General features: G+C 54.7%; 1 protein-coding gene across 2 annotated transcripts in view; it reads left to right on the top strand.

Moving 5' to 3' along the window:
- Positions 1–332: 332 nt before the first annotated feature.
- The window catches only part of TBC1D14 (TBC1 domain family member 14), a 104,898-nt gene continuing 84,573 nt past the window's right edge, over positions 333–20,657 (top strand). The window contains exons 1-2 of one of the 2 annotated variants that reach the window (XM_036086208.2): positions 333–488; positions 11,602–12,340. In XM_036086208.2, the coding sequence (XP_035942101.2) occupies positions 11,619–12,340 (722 nt within the window). In that variant the 5' untranslated portion in view covers positions 333–488; positions 11,602–11,618. The remainder of the gene's footprint in view (positions 489–11,601; positions 12,341–20,657) is intronic. The other variant, XM_078068349.1, reaches the window with a different exon arrangement.

Below are 20,657 nucleotides of genomic sequence, written 5' to 3'. Positions count from 1 at the left end.
TACGGAGGCCCCTGGCGGGTGTCCACGGGGGCTGGGCGGACCCGGAGATCCCCTCAGCCCTCCCCTCGCGGCTCCACCGGGCCCTCGGGAGAGAAAAGGGCCGGCGACGCCGCTCCGGGGCCGGCGGCCGGCGCGCCACCGGCCGAGGAGTGGCAGCGGGGCGAGCGTCGAGCTCGAGGAGCGGCGGCGGCACGGCGGGGGGCGGCAGCCGGGCGGAAGAGCGGCGGCAGCCGGCAGGGGGCGGGGCGAGGGCGCGCGGGGCGGGGCGGGCAGGGGGCGGGACGGGGGCGCGTGGGGCGGGGGCAGGGCGCGCGGGGCGGGGCGAGGGCGCGCGCCGCTGTCGGCCGCAGGCAGCTCGCGCGCACCTGCCTGCCCGGCCCACCGCCTGCGGCGCGCCGAGCGTCCTCGCCGCGCAAGTTGCGGGTCCCGGGGGGCCGGGCTGCGGGCCCGCGGGCTCCGGGGATGGCGTCGGAGCCGCGCTGATTCCGGTACTGAGGGCCTCCGGCGGGGGGTCGGGCCGCGAGGGAGAGAGGGGGGCCGGGGCGCGCGGGGCCGCTGCCACCTGCTGCTGCGTCGGCGGGAGCGGGAGGCGGGCCGGGCCGGGGCGCGCGGGTTCGGGGCCCGCCGGGGCGCCCCCTCGCCGCGCGGCCGCCGCTTCGCCGCGCACCGGGGGAGCGCGTGGGGCACGGGCGACATCGCGGGGCCGGCGGCGCTCGGCTCGCCAGCCCTTCGGGAGAGACGCGCGCGCTGACACGCTTCTTTTCCGGAACTTGACGAAAAGTTTTGTCCCTGAGACGCGCGGGGCTCCCCAGCCCGAGAGGGGCTGGCAAGGGGCGCGCAGCCGCCCCGCCGGGCCCCTTCCACCTCCGGGGTCCCCGACTCCCGGCGCCCAGGACGTCGTTCGCTTCGGGACCATGGACCCCCCCCCCGGGAAGACCCCTCCACTTTGGGGCCCCGACTCCCTGGACTCCCCTCCACCTTGGAGCTCCCGATCCCCTTTTTTCTTGGAACCGCTGTCGCTAGACCGCAGGACCCCCCCATTCTCAGACCTCCTCTTCCGGGCGCAGGGACTCCGCTGGCCTTGGAGACCCCCTTTCTGGGCCACAGACCCCTTCTGTGCAGGAGAAACCTGAGAGCCCGGGCCTGGGGATCCTTCCGCTGGCGGGCGGAGGGGCCGGGGCTGGTGTGTCGGCCGGGGGAGGGAGGGGGTGCTCCGCAGGCGGCCCTTCCTGGGCTCGGAGCTGCCAGGAGGAAGCTTCTGCGGTGAGGCCATGCATGATGTGGAAGCCTCAGGAAGCGGCAGGACTGGCCCCACAGACTCCAGGCCCTGGGCTCGGGTAGTGGGCATTTAGTGGCCAGAGCCCTACGTGGCCAAACCCCCCACCCGTTTTGTTTTTGGTCTTGAGATTGCACAGCACCGTTTTCTCCAGTACGGAATTGAAAGCTTTGCTTCGGAAAGTTCTATGTGCAGGAGGCTCCTGGGCATCCACTTATTTCCTGAGGCTAGTTGAGAAGGGTGGCGTCTTTGGGACCCTACCAGCAGGATGTTAGCACCTCCTTGTTGTCTTGACATCATTTATTTTTAATGTTTTAAAAGATTTTATTTATATATTTGTTTATTTGAGAGAGAGAGAGGGAGATTGCGCGACAGAGCGCGCACATGCACACGAGCAGGGGCAGACGGAGAGAGAGAATCCCACTGAGTGCGGAGCCAGGTGGGGCTTGATCAAGGACCCTGAGATCATGACCTGAGCAGAAACTGAGAGTCAGGTGCTCACCCAGCTGAGCCCCCCAGCCCCCCCCTTTCCTTTACAGATGGGTTATACATCTGCACACTGGTGGGTGCTTTGCCTGGACCACACTGCCTCTCGCCCAGTTTATCTGGCCACTACCAGCCCATGCCTCAAGTGTGGGAATGACTTCTTCCTGACTTCTTCTTAACCCCCCGTCCAGCCTGTTCTGCCTCGCCCCAGGCTGTCTTAGTTGTTGTATATATTTGATCCCTGCAGATTGTGGGCTCCACTTGATCCCTAGCCCTAATGAGAACTTGGCTCAGGGTTATTGAGTGAATATACCCTTTAGGAAACATTAAAGGAGGTAACATAAATGGTCCGGGGTCACCCAGCTGGCGAGAGGCATGGGTGAGATTCAGACTGCGCCGGGTCACTAGGCCAGGTTCAGCTCACCTTAGTGTCCAACACGGTCCCAGCAGGCTCCTGCTCAGCACTTGGCTTCGTGCTGAGCTGGGCTTGCTTCCTGCTTGTGAAACGGTTTTCACAGTGTGCCCCCAGCCCGCCCTCTCACATCCAGCATCAGCGCTGCCTTGCCTGGCCTCTGTTGATCCTGACTTTCCTCTCCATCCGTCCGGCCCACTCTCCTACTCCCCTCTGTGCTCTGTTGAAATCCTCTCTGGCAGTGAGGACCTGCCTGTCAGAGCAGCTTGCTTCAGAATCTGCCTCCCCTGTGGGTCAAAGCTTCTGACCATCGTGTCCACAGCCTCAACACAGCAGATGCCTGCCCAGCATATTGTGGGTGCTCGTGGAGCTCTGGGACCTTGGAGGAGATTTGCCATCAAAATAGGCATTTATACATAATACGTAAAAGAAGATTTTAGGAAAATGAGTGGGTGTCATCTGTTAATGTTTGTTTTAGGACGGTTATGAAATTTCTGGGGCCTGAATTGTTAAGAATTCTAGATTGCCAAGCTGGAAGGACCTCAGGTAGATCAGCTGGACTCATCACCTTATTTTACAGATGGGAAGTTGAGGCCCAGAGCTTAGTGCCACAGAGCAGGTGTGAGGAGAGATGTTAGTGACAGGAAGAAACCATACGGTGAGGCTTGCAGGCACAAAGTGGCTGAGTCTTGGCTTTGTTTATGTAAATGAGTTGCTAAAATAGTGGGCCTGAGCCACCTGGCCCTATCTAGTGCCCAGGAAGAAGTAATACCAGCCAACATCTTCTGAGGTTTAACTCGTGCCAGGCGTGATTCTAAAGGCTTTATTTGCCTAAGGAGATAGGGTCTATTATTGTTCTCATTTTACTACATGGAAGTTTGGGCACAGGGGAGTTAAACTAGTCCAAGGTCACATAGTTTGTAAGTGGAGGAGCCAGGATTTGAACCCTGGGCATTCTGCCTCCAGAACCTGCATTATTTTTCCCCCTTGTGTATTTCATTTTTAAAAACCTTTTCCCTGAATTCTGACATACAGAGATGTGTAAAAATTGTTAAGCCTTTGGGTTATCGATTATCACAAAGCTTAGGGTCTGTTTTCGTAAGCATTCCAGCAAGCTGGTGTGGGCTTTGAAGTCAGACCTGGTTTGAATCCAGTTTCTGTTGCTTTGTGATCTTAGGTGACTTACTCAGCCTCAGTTTCTTTACTGAGCTTGGAGGCTTGTGATGAGAAGAGCATGTGATAGCACTTAGCAGGTTTGGTAGCATGGCAAATGCTCAATAAATGTTTTTCTCTTATTAATAATTAAGATTATAAGTTGTGCTGGTTTTGTTAAGCGGTATGAATATCTTCCTCATCTGTCAGTTGCCTGTCAGTCCCCTTATAGGTACTTAGGATGAGTCACTTTGGAAAGTCACTATATGTAGCTGAAACATTTTGGGGTAGTGGCCCCCAGTGCCCGTGCATTGAAAGTCCTTAATTTAAAATGTCCCACCTGGGGCGCCTGGTGGCTCAGTTGGTTGAGTGTCTGCCTTCAGCTCAGGTCATGATCCCGGGGTCCTGGGATCGAGCCCCGCGTCAGGCTCCCTGCTCGGCAGGAAGCCTGCTTCTCCCTCTCCCACTCCCCCTGCTTGTGTTCCCTCTCCCACTGTGTCTCTCTCTGTCAAATAAACAAAATCTTTAAAATAAAATAAAATAAAATGTCCCACCTGTGCCTTTTTTAACATAACCACTTTGGGGCAGTGAAAGTTACATGTTTTCTCCTTAGGGTTGTGAGGGAGCCTTTGGGGACCCTTAACAGCTTAACCCCAATTTCTGCCTGGCTTGCTAGTGGGCCAAAACTTATTTAAACAACATTAAGTTATGGGGCGCCTGGGTGGCTCAGCCATTAAGCGTCTGCCTTTGGCTCAGGTCATGACCCCAGGGTCCTGGGATCGAGTCCTGTGTCAGGCTCCCTGCTCCACAGGGAGCCTGCTTCTCCCTCTGCCTCTGCCTCTGCTTCTCTCTCTGTCTCTGTGTTTCTCATGAATAAATAAATAAAATCTTAAAAAAAAACAAAACAAAATAACATTCAGTTATGTTATAGGCACCTGAAAGTTGCCATTCACTTTCCAGAGGAATATATTGAACTTCTAGGAAATTCTTTTTTGGGATTGTTTTTATCCTGAAGAATAACCCATTTAAAAATCAAATTACTGTTATGGTTGACTTTTCCATTCTGCATAATGCAAATTGCCCCATTATTTTCGGCCGCTCGAGCAGCAGTAGGGATGGCAAGCCCGTGGGTGTCCTCCCAGGTTGGCCCCGGCCGGCCGCTTCATTACACAGGCCTCTCGAGCCTCGTCTCCGTGTCTGTGCGGTGATAATGCGGGAACCGTGAGCTCTGCGGGTTGTTGTGAAGGTTACAGAGACGCCGGGTGTGGACTTTGAAGGCCGCGCCCAGCATACAACGCACACGTGGTGAGCTGAGGCAGCAGCTCCCGTTAATTGGTAATGCCGAGGCACCCGAGTTCCAGAACATCCTGTGCCTCTCTTTCCAGGGTCCTTTTTTCTAAGCCATGACATTAAAAAGAGAAAGCGACTCAGGAGTGGTTGGTGCTTGTGGAGTCCTCTACAAAGCAAGCTAATTGACATGGGACATGCCCCGTAGTTCAGGGGGTTTTCCTGGGCGGTGGGACCTCGTTTCAGAGGCTGAACTAGCCTGTTTCTCCTGACTGGTCCTGTCCTCCAGGGTCAAGGTGAAGGCCTGGGGTGTGTGTGTGGGGGGGCACCAGTCCTGCCAGGAGGCTGGTGTTCTCACCAAAAGTCTCCCCAGGAAGCATGAAGGACCCTGAGGGGCCTTGTGCGGAATGACGTGGGTGTTGGAGAGAGAAGGGCTGGGGCCTTGCCTGTGTGTAATCACGGGCAGGTCACTGCATCGGGCTTAGCCCGGCTTTGTTCCCATCTGGGAAATGGCAGAAGACAGTCTGCTTTTTCACAGGAGGGATGAGGATTTAGGGAGGTTCTCGATGTCTGTGTTAGGGCCGCGTGAGTAGCAAAGCTGGCCAAGGGGCCTTGGAGTCATGGACTTGGATTCAAGTCCCCGCTGCTGCATCGTAAAAGTGGAGCCCTTGGGTATGCCGTGGGCCTCAGTGTCCTCTGTGCAGTGGGGTAATGCCTAGCACAGAGGGCTGTGCGAAGAATGGCATGGGAGGAGCTTCGAGCAGGGCCTGGTGCTCATATGGTGATGCTCTGGTGTTCTCCATGTTGCAGACCTGGTCCTGCCCTCTTGAAACTTTGGCTCTGGGACGGATGGGTTCTGAGGCTGTGGCTGACAAAGAGCAGTGTCTGTCTTCTCTTAAGATTAAGGGTATGGGGGCGCCTGGGTGGCTCAGTCGGTTAAGTGTCTGCCTTCAGCTCAGGTCATGATCCCGGGGTCCTGGGATCGAGCCCCACATTGGGCTCCCTGCTCAGCGAGGAGTCTGCTTCTGCCTCTCCCCCTAGCTCATGCTCTCTCTCTCTCTCTCTCTGTCAAATAAAATATTAAAAAAAAAGATTAAGGGTATGGAGGAGCGCCTGCTGGCTCAGTCATTGAAGTGACTGACTCTTGGTTTCAGCTCAGGTCATGGTCTCAGGGTTATGGTATCAGCCCCGCATTGGGCTCTGCACTCAGCGTGGAGTCTACTTGAGCTTCTCTCTCCCTGCATTTGTGTGTGTGCTCTGTCTCTGTCTCTGTCTCTCTCTCTAAAATAAATATGTAAAAAATGAAAGATTAAGGTTACAGATATCAGGGGTGGAGCTGGGCGGATAGGACACTTGGCAGCAAAGGCAAGTGCACCCTCCTTGGAAGATCAGGGAGAGCCGTAGTGTCTCTGGTGCTAATGGGGGTGTGAGGAAGCGGTCCCCTGTGGCATCCAGAGAGGAGCCCAGACGGGGAGGGCTACGGGGAGCAAATGCCCGGGGGCAGGAAGCAGCCACAGGCAGATGAGTGCCAGAGGATGTCTTCTGCATGGGTGGGCAGCATTATTTCTCCCTGAAGCCACCCATGAGTGGAGGTTTTCCTGCCAGGAACATAACTAAATCATTTGGATTTGGCCTCATAAACTGCTGATTTACGAAGACTTGGTCAAGACCTTGTCCCACTGCTTTTTTTTTTTTTTTTTTAAAGATTTTATTTATTTGACAGAGAGGGAACACAAGCAGGGGGAGTGGGAGAGGGAGAAGCAGGCTTCCCGCTGAGCAGGGAGCCCGATGCGGGGCTCGATCCCAGGACCCTGGGATCATGACCTGAGCCGAAGGCAGACGCTTAATGACTGAGCCACCCAGGCGCCCCTGTCCCACTGCTTTTTAAAGAGAAGAAAATTAAACTGTTGTTCAGGATGGACTTGTTTTCCAAAGGCACATTCAGAGTCACTGGCAGAGCTGCCGTGGGCTTTCTGACTTGTGTTGAAGGCCTAGTCCCGGCCAGGGGAGGGGTGTGCCGATCTCTCTCGGGGCTCTTACCCTCTCCACTTGCTGCAGAACGCCGGTTTTGTGACTGGTAAATAAAATGCAGATTGTCTTGCTGCCTGGAGTGAAAACAGCCTTCCTCTGATCTGAACTTGACGTCTTGTGTGTTTTTCCCTTGTCGGGGACGTGATGGCTGGTCATCCTGAAACTTGTATCGTGTGGCTGGCCACCTGGGCCTGGAGGAGGTGGGGGGGCCTGCGGGGGCTGCGTGGCCACTGCTGGGGGGTGGGGGTTGTCTCAGGCTTCGGGAAGCAAGTGTAGAAGGAGGAAGTCTCTTACGTTCCCGGACTGTCGCGTGTTGACCGTTCCTCCCCAGTAGTGCGGCGGCCGGCGCGGCTCAGGATGGTCATCCCGGACTTGCTGCCGGGAACTTGATGGGAGGGAGTTTCTTCCTCATCTCGTTATGTCCATGGCTCACCTTGTTCTTGAAGCAGAACCCACTCGCCATGGATGTTTCTTGGACGGACTATCCCCGAAACCTGCCCTCTTAGAACCTAGTTGTTAGTAATAATTAACTCAGCAAATAGATTTTTGAATCCTTAATCCATGCCAGGCATTTGGCCAGGCAGGGGTGTCTGGAACCTGTTAGCCCGCTGCCTGCCCGAAGCTTAGAAACCAGGGGAGGGACGGGAGCAGTTGTCTTGGCCGTGGCCAAAAGGAACCTCAGAGGAAAGAGGGCCTGCAGCTTCCTGGGAGAGTAGGGGACAGCTTCTCAGAGGAGGTGGCCTTGGGAGTGTGCCGTGTCTCCCTGTGGCACCTGCTGCCAGACCCCCAGGGGCGCTGGTGGCCCGGCCGGGGAGAGCACCCAGGCCATGGGGTTTTGAGAGGCGAGGGTGGCAGCACAAGGCTGCTGAGGCTGGCAAGGCTGGGGCGGGAGGGCCCTGTGCCAGCTCGGGGAATTTAGGCTGATCCTGTCTTTAGAAAACGTGTGACTTGGAGGCAGGCCATCTGCAGCTGGCCTCCTGGCAGGCGTCCAGCGTCCACCCTGCAGCCTCTCTGAGAAGCGAGCGCTTTGTGCATGCAGCCCCCCCTTCAGGGCACCGTCGGAAGGCAGGTGCTCTGGCGGGTGCCTTCTGGTTTCATAGGACTGGTGGCCCCAGGCGGAAGGGTTTGAGGACAGGTGGCCTTGGCCCTTGTGGGGTTTGGTTTGAGAGTATGTTGCAAGCAGAAGGACATTTTTGCTTTTAGGTTTATTTCCCTGAAGGCTGACAACCTTGTTTGTGGGGCTTAAGGAACTTCACTTGGACTTGGAACCAGCGGAGGCGTCAAAGGTCATTCATCTTCTCCCTGGAAGAGGCCCTTGTCCTGCTGGCCTGGCCCCCAGCAGAGAGGCAAGAGGAGTGGAGAACAGGCCACGGCCAGGCGGCTTTGGACCCTGTCACACCTGCTTTGCCGCCCTCGTGCTCTCACGGTGGCGATTCTGAGAGGGGGTCCTTGCATTCACTCAACACACACGTTTTGTGTTCTGTGTATTCTAGTATCAGAACTGCAGTTTAAAGGCGTTTTTTGTAGGTCCTTCAGCTCTTCGTGCGGCTGAAGTAGAGGAAATTCACATTTACGGGGCACGTACTGTGCTCAGACGTGGGGTGTCCCGGCACTCTCGCCGAGCCTTGTCATTTCACGTATGAGTTTTGTGGTGTCGCCCACTTTCCTGCTGGCCAGGAGGCAAGTTGAGGTCCAGGAAGGTTCTACTTCTCCCCGTGGTAAGCGGCGGAGCCAGAATGTCAGCTGGGCTGGTCACCTGGCTCTCAGCTCTGTTTGCTGTGAGGATTTCCTCTCGTGTTTCTGGCTTTTTGCCAGTTTGACCTGTCGGACTATTGATGGTGTTTGGGTAATTCTAATAACTCTTGACATTGCGAGTGATTAGCTCTTCACCATGTGCTAGAAATGTTTCTTGCCGTGTTTTCCTTTTAATTAAAAAAATGTAGAAGTCTCCAGTTTATGTGCATTGGAATGTCCCTGTGTCTTCCTGTTGTGAATCCTGTTGTTCCACAGCGTGGTTGAGTTCAGGGATTTCCCAGGGCAGGGGCTTGGGCGTAGGTGGCGGTGACTTTGCCTGGAGGAGCTCAGGGCTGGGGACTCGGGCTGGGGACTCCAGCCCAGGAATTCGAGGGCAGTGTGAACTGTGGCCTGAAAATGTGTTCATGTGTGCTGAGGCGGTGCCCGGATTCTTTGGGAGGATGAACTGAGGTTTGCTCAAGTAGGTTAGAGAAGCACTTGATGGAATACTTGATGGAATTTTTTTTTTTTTTTAAGATTTTATTTATTTATTTGACAGAGAGACACAGCGAGAGAGGGAACACAAGCAGGGGGAGAGGGAGAAGCAGGCTTCCCGCAGAGCAGGGAGCCCGATGCGGGGCTCGATCCTAGGACCCTGGGATCATGACCTGAGCCGAAGGCAGACGCTTAACGACTGAGCCACTCAGGCGCCCCTGGAATTTTGTTTTTGTATTAAATCCTAATTTTGTGTTTTTGTTTTGGCTTAGTACGGTGTGTTTCTACTTTCTAAGAAAAATTGATAATTGATTAATACAACATCATGAATAAATAATCCTTTCTCATTCACTGGGTCATATTTCAAGTTTTTATTTTATTTCTTTAAGATTTTTATTTATTTGACAGAGAGATAGCAAGAGTAGGAACACAAGCAGGGGGAGTGTGAGAGGGAGAAGCAGGCTTCCCGCGGAGCAGGGAGCCCGATGTGGGGCTCGATCCCAGGACCCTGGGACCATGACCTGAGCCGAAGGCAGACGCTTAATGACTGAGCCACCCAGGCGCCTGTCAAGTTTTTATATATAGTTCCGTCTATTTCTGAATTTTGCATTTTGATTCATTCCTTCATATTTTTTATTTTTTATTTTATTATTTTTAATAAGGAAAAGGAAATGCTTTTTAAAAAGATTTTATTTATTTGACAGAGAGAGTGAGCTCAAGTAGGGGAAGCAGAAGGCAGAGGGAGAGGGAGAAGCAGGCTCCCTGTTGAGCAGGGAGCCCGATGTGGGGCTCGATCGCAGGACCCTGAGATCACGACCTGAGCCAAAGGCAGACACTTAACGGACTGAGCCACCCAGGTGCCCCACATTCCTTCATATTTTTATTTTTACTCCAATGCCACACTGTCTGGCTGGTTCCTTCGATTTCTGGGAGGGAGGGAGGGAGATGACCCCCTTCCCTGTTCTTCTAACAAATTTGCTTTTGCTGTGTTGACTGGAGAAGGACCAGGCTTCCTGAAGGGGAGCAGGAAGGCTCAGTGACACCCAAAAGGGAGTGGCTGTCACTGTTCCCAGTGTGCTCCAAAACCTTCACCCACTGACTCTGATGATGGCAGCTACCAGCAGAGCGCCTGCCAGGGGCTACTGCCTTGGGATGCTTTCCTCATGGTACCGACTGAATTCTCCCCAGGCAGTCAGTACAGCTGGGATTAGAGCCCAGGAAAGGTCCCAGGAGAACCCAAGAAAGTGGGGCGTCTGGGTGGCTCAGTCGGTTAAGCGTCTGCCTTTGGCTCAGGTCGTGATCTCAGGGTCATGAGATCAAGCCCTGCACTGGGGTCCCTGCTGGGTGTGGAGCCTACTTAAAAAACAAACAAGAAACAACCCAGGAAAGTACCATTCTTTATGTTGTTCTACACAGTGGATCAGATTTCAATAACCCAACCAGATTTCTTTAGTTTTGACATTTTGAAGGACAATAGAACCTTCTTAAGTAGGGTTCTCCAGCTGCTGGGGGCTGTGCTGTCCAGGCCCCATCGTTTCCACTTTGTCTTAGGCCAGAGAACCATAGGCAGATGTGTGTGTGAGTGACAGCTTTGACTCTTGTCGCTCAAGTCTTTATTGTAGGTTTATTGTCTTTGTTTTTCCTTTTTTTTTTTTTAAATTTTATTTATTTAGAGAGAGAGGACGAGTGGGGGGGCAGAGGGAGAGGGAGAAGCAGGCTCCCTGCTGAGGGAGGAGCCTGATGTGGGACTCGATCCCAGGACCCTGGGACCTCTGAGCCGAAGGCAGATGCATAACCAGCTGAGCCACCCGGGCGCCCCTTTATTTTTCACTTACTGATTATCTGCTTCTCTGAGCCAGCCTTCTACCTGGGTTTTTATAACTCCAATGCTAAGCTATTCATCCACTAGGTATGGCCTATTTTGGGGCTAGTCCCATAGATCCCAGCTGTGCTGCTAAATAACGCTATGGTCTTGGGCCCATTTCTTAACTTCTCTGAGCTTTGGTTTCCTCCCTGGTAAGGGGGATAACATGCCCTACCTTGTGGACGTGCGGAGGGCCATGGCTGACTTGGATGTGGTTGGGGTCATCTCATGCCGCATGGAGTATACACCATTTATCTTGTTTTCCTGTCTTGATGACGACATCTTGATTTTAATGCTGTCTTGGAACAAGTAGAACTCGACTTACATGTGGGTTATGAATTCATGTACTTTTGACTGAGGTGTTCTGTTCATTTATTTTATTTTATTTTTTAAGTAGGCTCCATGCCCAGTGCAGAGCCCAGTGTGGGACTCGAACTCATGACTGCGAGATCAAGAGTTGGCCCTTCCAACTAACTAAGCCACCCAGGCACCCCTTCTGTTTATCATTTTTTAAAAAACATGAAAAACAACGGTTTCTCTGCCTGGCCCTGTCCTCACATCCCCTGTGCCGGCTTGGGGGTCAGACATGTGACTGGTGGGGTGCTGGTGATGATGAACAAGGGGACTGTTTAAGTATTTTTACCCTAGCTGTAGCCTTTGTTTGGGTTATGGTCCTGTTATTTTATATCGTGGTGATACATGCTAAAACTCTGGCTTCTGGTCCTGAATTAAAACTTGGATATGTAGGACTTTTTTCAAGGATTCGTCCCTAGAAAGGGCGTCAGAACATTTGAGCTGTATAGCAGGAGTGTGTCAGGCTTTTAGGACCACTGTCTTAATTTCCATTTTTGTGATTTTTTCTAGTTTCTCCTTGGACCAAGATGACTGATGGAAATCTCTCCACCTCTACAAATGGTGTAGCCTTGATGGGCATTCTGGATGGTCAGCCAAGAAACCACATTCAGAACCTGCCACACTTGAATCTCAAGGCACCCAGGTCCCTCTCATTGCCAGAGTATGGGCCCAAGCTGAAACTTGGTCCTTTAGAAGATCGGCACAGCCTTAAGTCCGTGGACTCAGGCATTCCCACCCTCGAGATCAGTAACCCGGAACCCGTCCCCTGCAGTGTGGTCCACGTGAAGAGGAAGCCATCGGAGTCGGAGATCGTCCCCGAGCGAGCTTGCCAGAGCGCGTGCCCGCTGCCATCCTACACGCCCCCAGCTCCCAGCAGCGCCGAGTGGGAGCAGAGCGTGCGGAAGTCGTCCACGTTCCCCAGGACCGGCTACGACTCGGTGAAGCTCTACAGCCCCAGCTCCAAAGCCCTGAGCCGCAGCGACGATGTCTCCGTTTGCAGCGTGTCCAGCCTCGGCACAGAGCTGTCAACCACACTGTCCATCAGCAATGAGGACATCTTGGACCTCGTGGTCACGAGCAGCTCCAGTGCCATCGTGACCCTGGAGAGCGACGATGACCCGCAGTTTACTGACGTCACCTTGAGCTCCGGCAAGGAAACCGATGAGCTGCGCCAGCAGGACTGTGTGGATGGAACTGAGGATGGGAATAAACTGAGAATTTTGGGACCACTTAGTAGCTTCTTCACCAGGTAACACCGTCTTTGTCTCTACGAGAGTTAGGTTATCCGGACCGGCTGCCCTGTTCTCATCCGAAATGTGCTATGTGCCTCCTGCCTTGCTAAGCAGGCCCGGAGTCATGCAGGCGACTGTCTTCTCCCCGTAGCCCAGAGTCCTGTGCAGTTGTGGGTAGGACTGGTCTGGAGGTGATTCTGCTGTTTGAGCCCTCACCACTCGCCGTCACCTCTGTGTCTTTCCCTGGCTCACTCGCACACTTTGTTGTCATTTCCCAGCCTCTGACCTGCTGTGGCGGGAGGGTGACCCGCAGGTGGCCAGTGCTAATAGATTAGCGGCCTTACTTTGTCAGCCTCGTCCTCTGCAAGGCCCTTTACGCTCATCACTTGAGCTTCTTGGGCCAAACAGAGGGTTAGGAGCCCACGTTCCACCCCAGCCCCCACCGCATAATGCAGGGCTGGTGTTTCCAGGCAGCTCTGCCCTGTGTTCCCGCAGGGCTGTGCACTGGGTCCCTGTTCTGACGCTGGCCCTGCGGCCACCGCTTCCCCTCCTAGGCTGGGACCAGGCCACTCAACTGAGGCCCCAAACCAGGGCCTGTAGGGCCCCTGTGTCTCCCCTCCGGCCCTGGGGGCACAGCTCCCGCACGCCTGCCTCTTACCTGTACTCTCGTGTTTTCGTTCAGCAAGTGTGTGTGTCCCCGGCTCTGCTGTTGGCAGGGAATATGGGAGTAGTATGACCATCGAAGTGTTACAGGTCATGCCTTCGGGTCAGGTTCACGGGCTGGGGACACATCAGCCAGTCATACGAGCGGCCGTGGACGTCTGGGCTGTGCGGCGCTGTGAGGAAGGGCCCAGGGCTGAGAGACAGTGTGCAGGGGCGCGGCGGCCCGTCCCTAGCTGCTCCTCGGGGGCCCCGTTGCTGTGGGCGATGCAGCTGCCCGTGTGTGTGTGCTGGAGCAAAGCCCGTGTAGGACGCTTTGTGGTACTGGGTGTCCCCTTTTTTCTTTTTAAAGATTTATTTATTAGCGAGAGCACGAGTGAGGGGAGGGGCAGAGGGACGAGGAGAATCTGCAGCAGACTCCCTGTTGAGCATGGAGCCCGACCCGGGGCTCAATCCCACGACGCTGAGCTGAAATCAGGAGGCAGACACTAAACCGACCCAGCCAGCCTCTCGGCCCTGGGCGTCCCTTTGCGGTGGCGTGCTGTGCTGGCTGGGGTCCGCTGGAGACTTCTGTGCCTACGGGCACGGAGCTTAACTCACTGCAGCCCCAGCTGCTGCTGCATCTGAATGTGGACATCGTTTCGAGTGAGCCTAAGACCAGTTTTGCGTGAGAAGATCTCTGGTGTAGGCTGTGGTCTGTGGGCCGCCTCTTCTCTCTGATGTGCCGGCAGCCAGGCGTCAGGCTTCCCTAGTCCCAGAACTCCGTAACCCAGGACCGCCTTCAGTGGGAGGAGCCCAGGAGCCCTGGGGGTGACAGTCACTGTCCCTTCTGAGGCCATAGCCCTAAAATAGGTGGTTGTGGTTCCGATTAGTGTGGCCGAGCTGTTGTCTTTTCATAGATCGGTGTTTTCAGCATTTCCTGTCTGTAGATACCACCTGGGTACCTGTTAACCAGCTGCGGGGTCCTCAGGATCCATCCCAGAACTCCAGAATCAGAATCTCAGGGGAAGGGCTTGGGAGACAGGTTTTTGGAACCATGTGGGGGTTCTTGGCAAGTTTGGAAACGTGGTTTGGAATGGGGATGGCTGGGAAGCAGCCTAGAGGAAAGAGCTGAGCTTTGGATTGAACAGACCTGCACCCACATCCTAGCTGTGTGACCTTGAACAAGTTACTTCACCTGTCTGAGTTCGTTTTCTCATCTCTAAAATCGCATTGAGTAAGTGCCCAGCACAAGGTGCCTATTATGTTGTTGATGTACAAGGTCCTCGTACGAGACCTACTGCGTGTGGTGGTCACGGGAATGGGGTGGGTTCACGTGTGAAACAGGATCGACCCAGACAGTGAGCTGTCAGGTCTCAGTCGTTTGGGATCATCATGGCTGCGCCTTGTTTTGTCTGCTGCCTTGTCTCACCGAGTTGGAGCCTCTTCTCCCTTTGAAAGGACATGCCATCAATTACTGTGGATCATTGCTAAAACTGTGTGTTTTTTTTAATTGAAGTGTAGTTGAGGTATGGTATTATGCTAGTTTGAGATGTAAGACAGTGATTGAACTTTCTCATACGTTTACTAAATCATCGTGGAGATGGATCTCAGCACCATCTGTCACCCTACAAAGTTGTTACCTGGTGTTGACTACGTTCTGTTCCCTGTGTTGTACACCGTGTTCTTTTGTCTTGTTTTATAACTGGAAGTTTGTACCTTTCAGTCCCCCTCCCCTGTTTGGCCCCTCCTCCTCCTCCCCACCAGCTTGCTCTTTATATCTCAGTCTGTTCCCCTGTTGTTTTGTTTTTCAGAGTGTGCATATAAGTGAAATTATATAGTATGCTAGAGCTGCTGTTTCTTGAAAATCTTTTGTAGCTTTGTGCCACAGAAATGAAAAGTCTCCTCTTTGTTTTATTCTCTGGTTCTTGTCTCCTTACCCCTTTTATAAAACATTAAAATTTTTTTTAAATTTTATTTATGTATTTAAGTGATCTCTACACCCAACGTGGGGCTCGAACTCCCGACCCTGAGATCAACAGTCGCATGCTCCACTGACTGAGCCAGCCAGACACCCCCTCCCTTACCCTTTTAATGGCTGTGACATTATTTGAGCCATTATTAAGCACTTCGGGGAAGCAGATGGAATGTTAATGACAAACAGATCAAAATACATGATCTCATGAGCTGAGTCTAGTGAGTTTTTTTGCCCTAGAGTCTTAAAGTGTTAGAGGAGAGTTCCAATCTAGAATTCCTTTGAGGGGGAAGGTTCTGTGGCAAGAATGTTTGGAACCCACTACACATTTTATAGGTGAATTACAGAGGGGGCCTGGCTCACAGTAAGGCCTGTATGAGTTTCGTCGAGGGCAGGGCTGGGGCTAGAGCCGGGCCTCTGGGTTTCCAGCCCAGGCTTCTGAGTCCTCCTGTTTCTCCACTTTACCCCCTGTGCCCAGGCAACTTCCTTTACCCTAGTGCCTGTCTGTTCTCCTTGTCCTCACTGAGTCGATTTCTAGGAAATTGCCGGGGGGAGCATGGGCAGTAGTGGAAGGCTCGTTTCAGAGAATGGGGCTCAGAGGAAGGGCTGGACACGGTCACGGAACGAACTTGTGGCCCGAGGGGGCAGACCAGTTGGTGGCCCTGACTGCTTGATGGAGGATGGTCTGGGTGAGACAGGAGCAGAGAAGTGACAGGATGGCAGGCTGGGCCCGACCACTGCCCCGTGGAAGCTGCGGACCCAGCTCCCTCTCTCCCTTTGACCCGCTCTTCATCCGGGCTGTCAGAAGCCCTGTGGTGCAGATTCCACCTTGCGCTGAGAGGTAGTCCTGGGCCTGAAGGGGCTCACAGCTGGTGGGGGAGACCGAGCAGGCACGGCGGGGGAGGGGTATGAGCGTGTGAGCCTGTGAGGGTGCCCGCGCCAGGGCTGGGTTCAGTGTGAGCTCTCCTGCTTAAAAGCTGTGTGACATTGGGCAAGTTACTTTACTCCTCTCTGAGTGTTAAATGGGGCATAAAACTGCTTACGGTTAGAGATCAAATAGGTAAACATCTAGCACACTTCTTGATAAGTAGTAAGTAGTAGCTATCTATGATTCTAACAAAAACGTTATCACTTCTAAGAAATACATTTTTCTGAAGTTTTCTCTAGTTCTTATCCTAATGTGGTGTTTATTTCAATCAAAAGTTATTATTGAAAAAGTTAAATCAGGATTTCTGCACTGTTGACATTGTGGGATGGATAAATCTTTGTGGTGGGGGCCGTCCTGTGCCTTGAATGCCGGGAGCCCTTCCCAGTGGTGCAGCCGGGCATCACCTTCTGTCCTGGGCAGGGAGGGCTGGGAGGGCTGGGCAGAATCACCCAGCCTTTGAGAACCATCCTGCCCGCAGGTTGTAAATGTTGCTGTTTCCCTGAAGGAAATTTACTAATGTAATGTAATTTGAGCAGGATCCTCCTAGTTTGGAGAGAGGGACTATGTTAAGGGATTCTGTTCCACCGGTGTAGTTGAACAGTGTTTGTGTAAACACTTGGGTGGCAAAGACCAGAGGCATCCAGTAACACACGTTTTCCACAGGAGACGGGTTGTTTCTGTGAAGCCAAGGGCTTCAGGCTGCTAATCCGCACGGGCCTGGAAGGTGATAATCAGCTTTGACCTTTCGGCTTCTTTTGGCGGCCCTTTATGTTGCCCTCAGCAGAGATGGTCTGGGTGTCCTGCTGAGGAGCGATGCCTGGGCCACAGTGGAAGCAGGAGGAGGGGCTTGCGGAGGGGAGCTGTGGGGAGCTGCGGGGGAGGCTGGGAGGCACGGTGCCCCGGCTGTGCGGATGCATTTCTCCGGTCTGCTCCCTCCCCACCCCAGCCGAGGGCCCCCGGGGCACAGTCTGCCTGCATTGGGCTCACCCCAGTGGCCGTGAGCTGTAACACAGCGAGGAGTGTGCTGGGTGAGCTGGAGCTGCTCGGACCCAGGTTCGAACCTGGGCTCTGCCATTTTCGACCTCCAGAACCCCCTCTGGTCTGTGGTCCCCTGTGTGTACTGGGTGGCGGGGGTTCATTGCGTCTCTTGTAAGCGGCAGACAGAGTCTTACTTGAGATGCTATGAGAGCAGCTCTGGGCAGAGGTCATCCCCAGCGTGCCGCTTGGATTTCTGGCCCTGCTCTCTGCTTTTGTTGGGGATTCGCATAAGATTCCACAGTTTTTAGGGGTCTGTATAAGGAAAAACGTGAAACCATTGTTTTGAGAAAAACATCTTTAAGGCATTTTGACTTGGTGTGAATGCGTTCAACTACAATTTCTAGGCTTTGGGGATTTGATAACTTGGAAGGTGCCTTGAGCAGTGCTGAGGAAGAAATGTGCTCCTTGCTTTCTTATTTCTCTTCTTTTTTTAAAAGAAACTTTTTTTTTTTTTAAGTGGGGGGGGAGAGGGGAGGGAGGAGGGACAGAGGGAAAGGGAGAGACAGAGAATGTTAAGCAGCCTCCGTGCCCAGCCCAGAGCCCAACGAGGGGCTCAGCTTCCCAATCCTGAGATCATGACCTGAGTGGAAACCAAGAGTTGGAGGCTCAACCGACGGAGCCGCTCAGGCGCCCCCTCCTTGCTTTCTTTCTGGAGAGGTGAGTTTGTTTACCAGCAGGGCAGATGCACTTCGGAGGCACCGGGAGTGACAGGTAGCGGTGGTGGTGGCCGTGTGCCCTTCTGAGCGCGTTCACATGGTTGCCGGACTTGGTCTCAGCCACCGTAGGAGAGAGTATGCCGTGGTAGGTAGGCTCTGCGGGCGGGCTTGTGCATCCTCCAGGCCACCTGCCTTCCAGGGCGTGCTCCTTCCCTGTGTGTCTTCGGGGTCTCTTGGAGCTGGGGTTCTGGGTGGGAATTGGGTGCCATCAGATTCTCCCAGGAGGAGTGATTCGAAGCTAGGTAGGCGGAGACCATGAGGCTGTGTTCTGCCGTCCGGCGGCGTCAGGCTGTGCGGCTCTCCGGCGTCGGCCCCGTGCTCATCCCCTGGCTGGTGCCAGGCTGCTCTGGTGGCTTCCCGGCCCCGCTGCATTCCCGATTTCCGGGGTTCGAGGGGCAGCTCTGACACAGCAGCTCCCCGGGTGCGGGCGGGTGCCTGGGGGCCCAGGTTAGAGCCCGTGACTTCAGCCCTCGTCAAGATTGTGGAATCACCTAAGTCCTTGAGTTGTTAGATCCTTTCTGCTTAAACTTTTTGGAGTGGTTTCTATAACCTGCACTGAAAGCTGATGGATTTGGGTAAGTCCTGTGAGTAATTCTTACTCAGAGGTGGGGAGACTGAAGCAGGGTGTGGTTAAGTAGCCTGCAAGGGATACAGCCATGGCATAGGGCTTGGGTCTCTGAACTTAGGGTTCTCATCTGGAGAATAGAAATACGTGCACGCGTCAAAGGGAGGAAGTGTGAGTGGATAAGCACCAAGCACGGAGGAGGCTCACCAGCGTCTACTTACTGACTTTTGCCCAGATGCGTGCGCGCCATGCGATCCCTGGGAAACAGCCCTGGTGGGTGTTCTCTGGACCTAGCTGTTTGCTGGCATGTGGGCTCAGGCAAGGCAGGCACTCAGCCTCGCTGGGGGCTTAGTGTCCTTGTTCGCAGAAGGAGCCGAGGGCATCTACCGTACAGAGCTGTGCGAAGGAAGAGGAGCTGCGTGGCCCAGGTGCTGAGCTCCGAGCTCCAGGCGGCAGGGGAGGCCAGAGTTAGGGGGCCGCCGGGGAGGGCCCTGTGCGCTGTGATGGCGGCTCCAAGATAGACGTCAAAGTCCGGAAAGAAATACTGGGGCTGAGAGGTCAGTGGGTCTTGACAGTGTCTTGTGTGGGCACAAGGTCGAGACAGTGTTCCTCAGGCAGAAGATCAGCATGTGTGAGGTCATCGCAGGAGAGAGCTCAGCATTTCTGGGAAAGTGCCGTGGCCTGCGGTGCTCAGGATGGAGAGCAGAAGGCTCACGTGCCCAACTCCAAAGTCACCTCTCTTTCTACCAGAGACACCACACTACCTCTTTTAAAAAAAAAAAAAAATTATTTTTAAGAAATCTCTATGCCCACGATGGGGCTCAGATTCACCACCCTGAGATCCAGACTCGTCTGCGGGGCGCCCCGGTGCTGCCTCTGGGAACACGTGTGCCCTGATCAGATGCGGGGGGCGGGGGCTGGGAGAGCAGGAGGACTCGCGCTGCGCTCCGGGGCAGGGTCTGCAGGCGTGTGGCTGGAGCACACGGGGGCACTGCGCACGGTCACGGGGGTCAGCTCTGCGGCTCCCGCTCGGCACGGAAGTTCCTCAGTGCGAAGAGAGCATCGTGTGTGAGCAGGTTGAGAATGCTCTCCCCTCTCACGGTGTTGGAGTTAGCCGAGCTCTGAGTCCTGAGGCCTTCCTGGGCTGGCTGGGGGCGGGCAGAGCGGAATCAGTGACAGGCCCCGGGCGGCCAGGAGCAGAAGCACAGAAGCTTTCAGCGAGGACACTAGGAGGGCGGTTGCCATCGTACTAACCGCACATCTGTGAGGTGTCCCGATTATTCAGAGTCCTGTGCTCTGTGCAAGGGGGGCTTTCACTGGCGTGCACTGACCCTGTTTGGATCACCCCACTCCCGGGTGTTCAGTTCCTCTGGGACTTGTCGTACTTGGGTTTTCAGCAGCTCAGCCCCCGCATCATGGAATGCTTGCCTTTCTTTTCCCACTGCTGACCGACACCGCTGAGCTGCTACCAGCCCTTGTTTCAGCAGCGGCCAGGTCCTTGGTGCCCTGACTCCAGCTCAGGTCATTTCGAGGGGGTTCTCCCAGGTGGGGAGGGTGCGGCGGATGGTGTAGGAGCCACAGGCGGCCAGTGTCCGTGCGGGGCCCGCGCTGCTGCAGGGACCGTTGGGGGAGCCGGGCCGACAGCGGCCCGCCGTGCTCACCGCGAACGGCCGCGCCCCGCTCCGTCGGCTGTGCTTCCTCTGTTTCCTTCTGGCCGCAGATCGCGCACACGCAGGTTCTTGAGGGTGTGCAGTGTGCCACGCGTTGTTCCGGGCCCTTAAACATGCTTCTCATCATGCGGTTTTTCAAGAAACATTAACCGAGGGGCTCATGGGTGGCTCAGTCGTTAAGCGTCTGCCTTTGGCTCAGGTCATGATCCCGGGGTCCTGGGATCGAGCCCCACATCGGGCTCCCTGCTCGGCGGGGAGCCTGCTTCTCTCTCTGCCTGCAGCTCTCACTGCTTGTGCGCTTGCTCTTCCTCTCTCTTTTTCACAAATAAATAAAAAATATTAAAAATTTTACCGAGCATCTACCCTTTGCCAAGGCATTGTGTTAGGTGCTTGGAATTAGGCTGTGGACAAGACAAAGACCCTTGTCCCTGAGGAGCTTCTATTCTAGTGGGAGGAGGCGGATAATACCCACGTAAGTACGTGGAGCACAGACGTTGGCGGTGATCCGGTGCCGTGGGGAAAACGAGGCAGGAGGAGAGACTGGCCAGCGCGGGCTGTAAAACAGGCTGGTCAGCAGCGCCCACCAAAGCAGGGCCCGCCAGGTGCACAAGCGAGAGGGACTTAAGCAGAGACGGAGGAGGTGGGGACGTTGACCCAGCAGACCCCTGGTGGAGCAGAGACAGGCAGGGAAGGGCCCGGGCGGGCCTGGTGAGAGGAACAGCACAGAGGCCGAGGGATGGACCGAGTGGGCCACGAGGGGGTGGAGATGCGGGCCTGTGGGCCATGTAGGGCTGCCTTTGACC

This window comes from Halichoerus grypus, chromosome 3, assembly GCF_964656455.1.
Source record: "Halichoerus grypus chromosome 3, mHalGry1.hap1.1, whole genome shotgun sequence".
NCBI lineage: Eukaryota > Metazoa > Chordata > Mammalia > Carnivora > Phocidae > Halichoerus > Halichoerus grypus.
The sequence above is the reverse complement of the archived record's forward strand: the minus strand, read 5'-3'. Positions and strand labels throughout refer to the sequence as shown.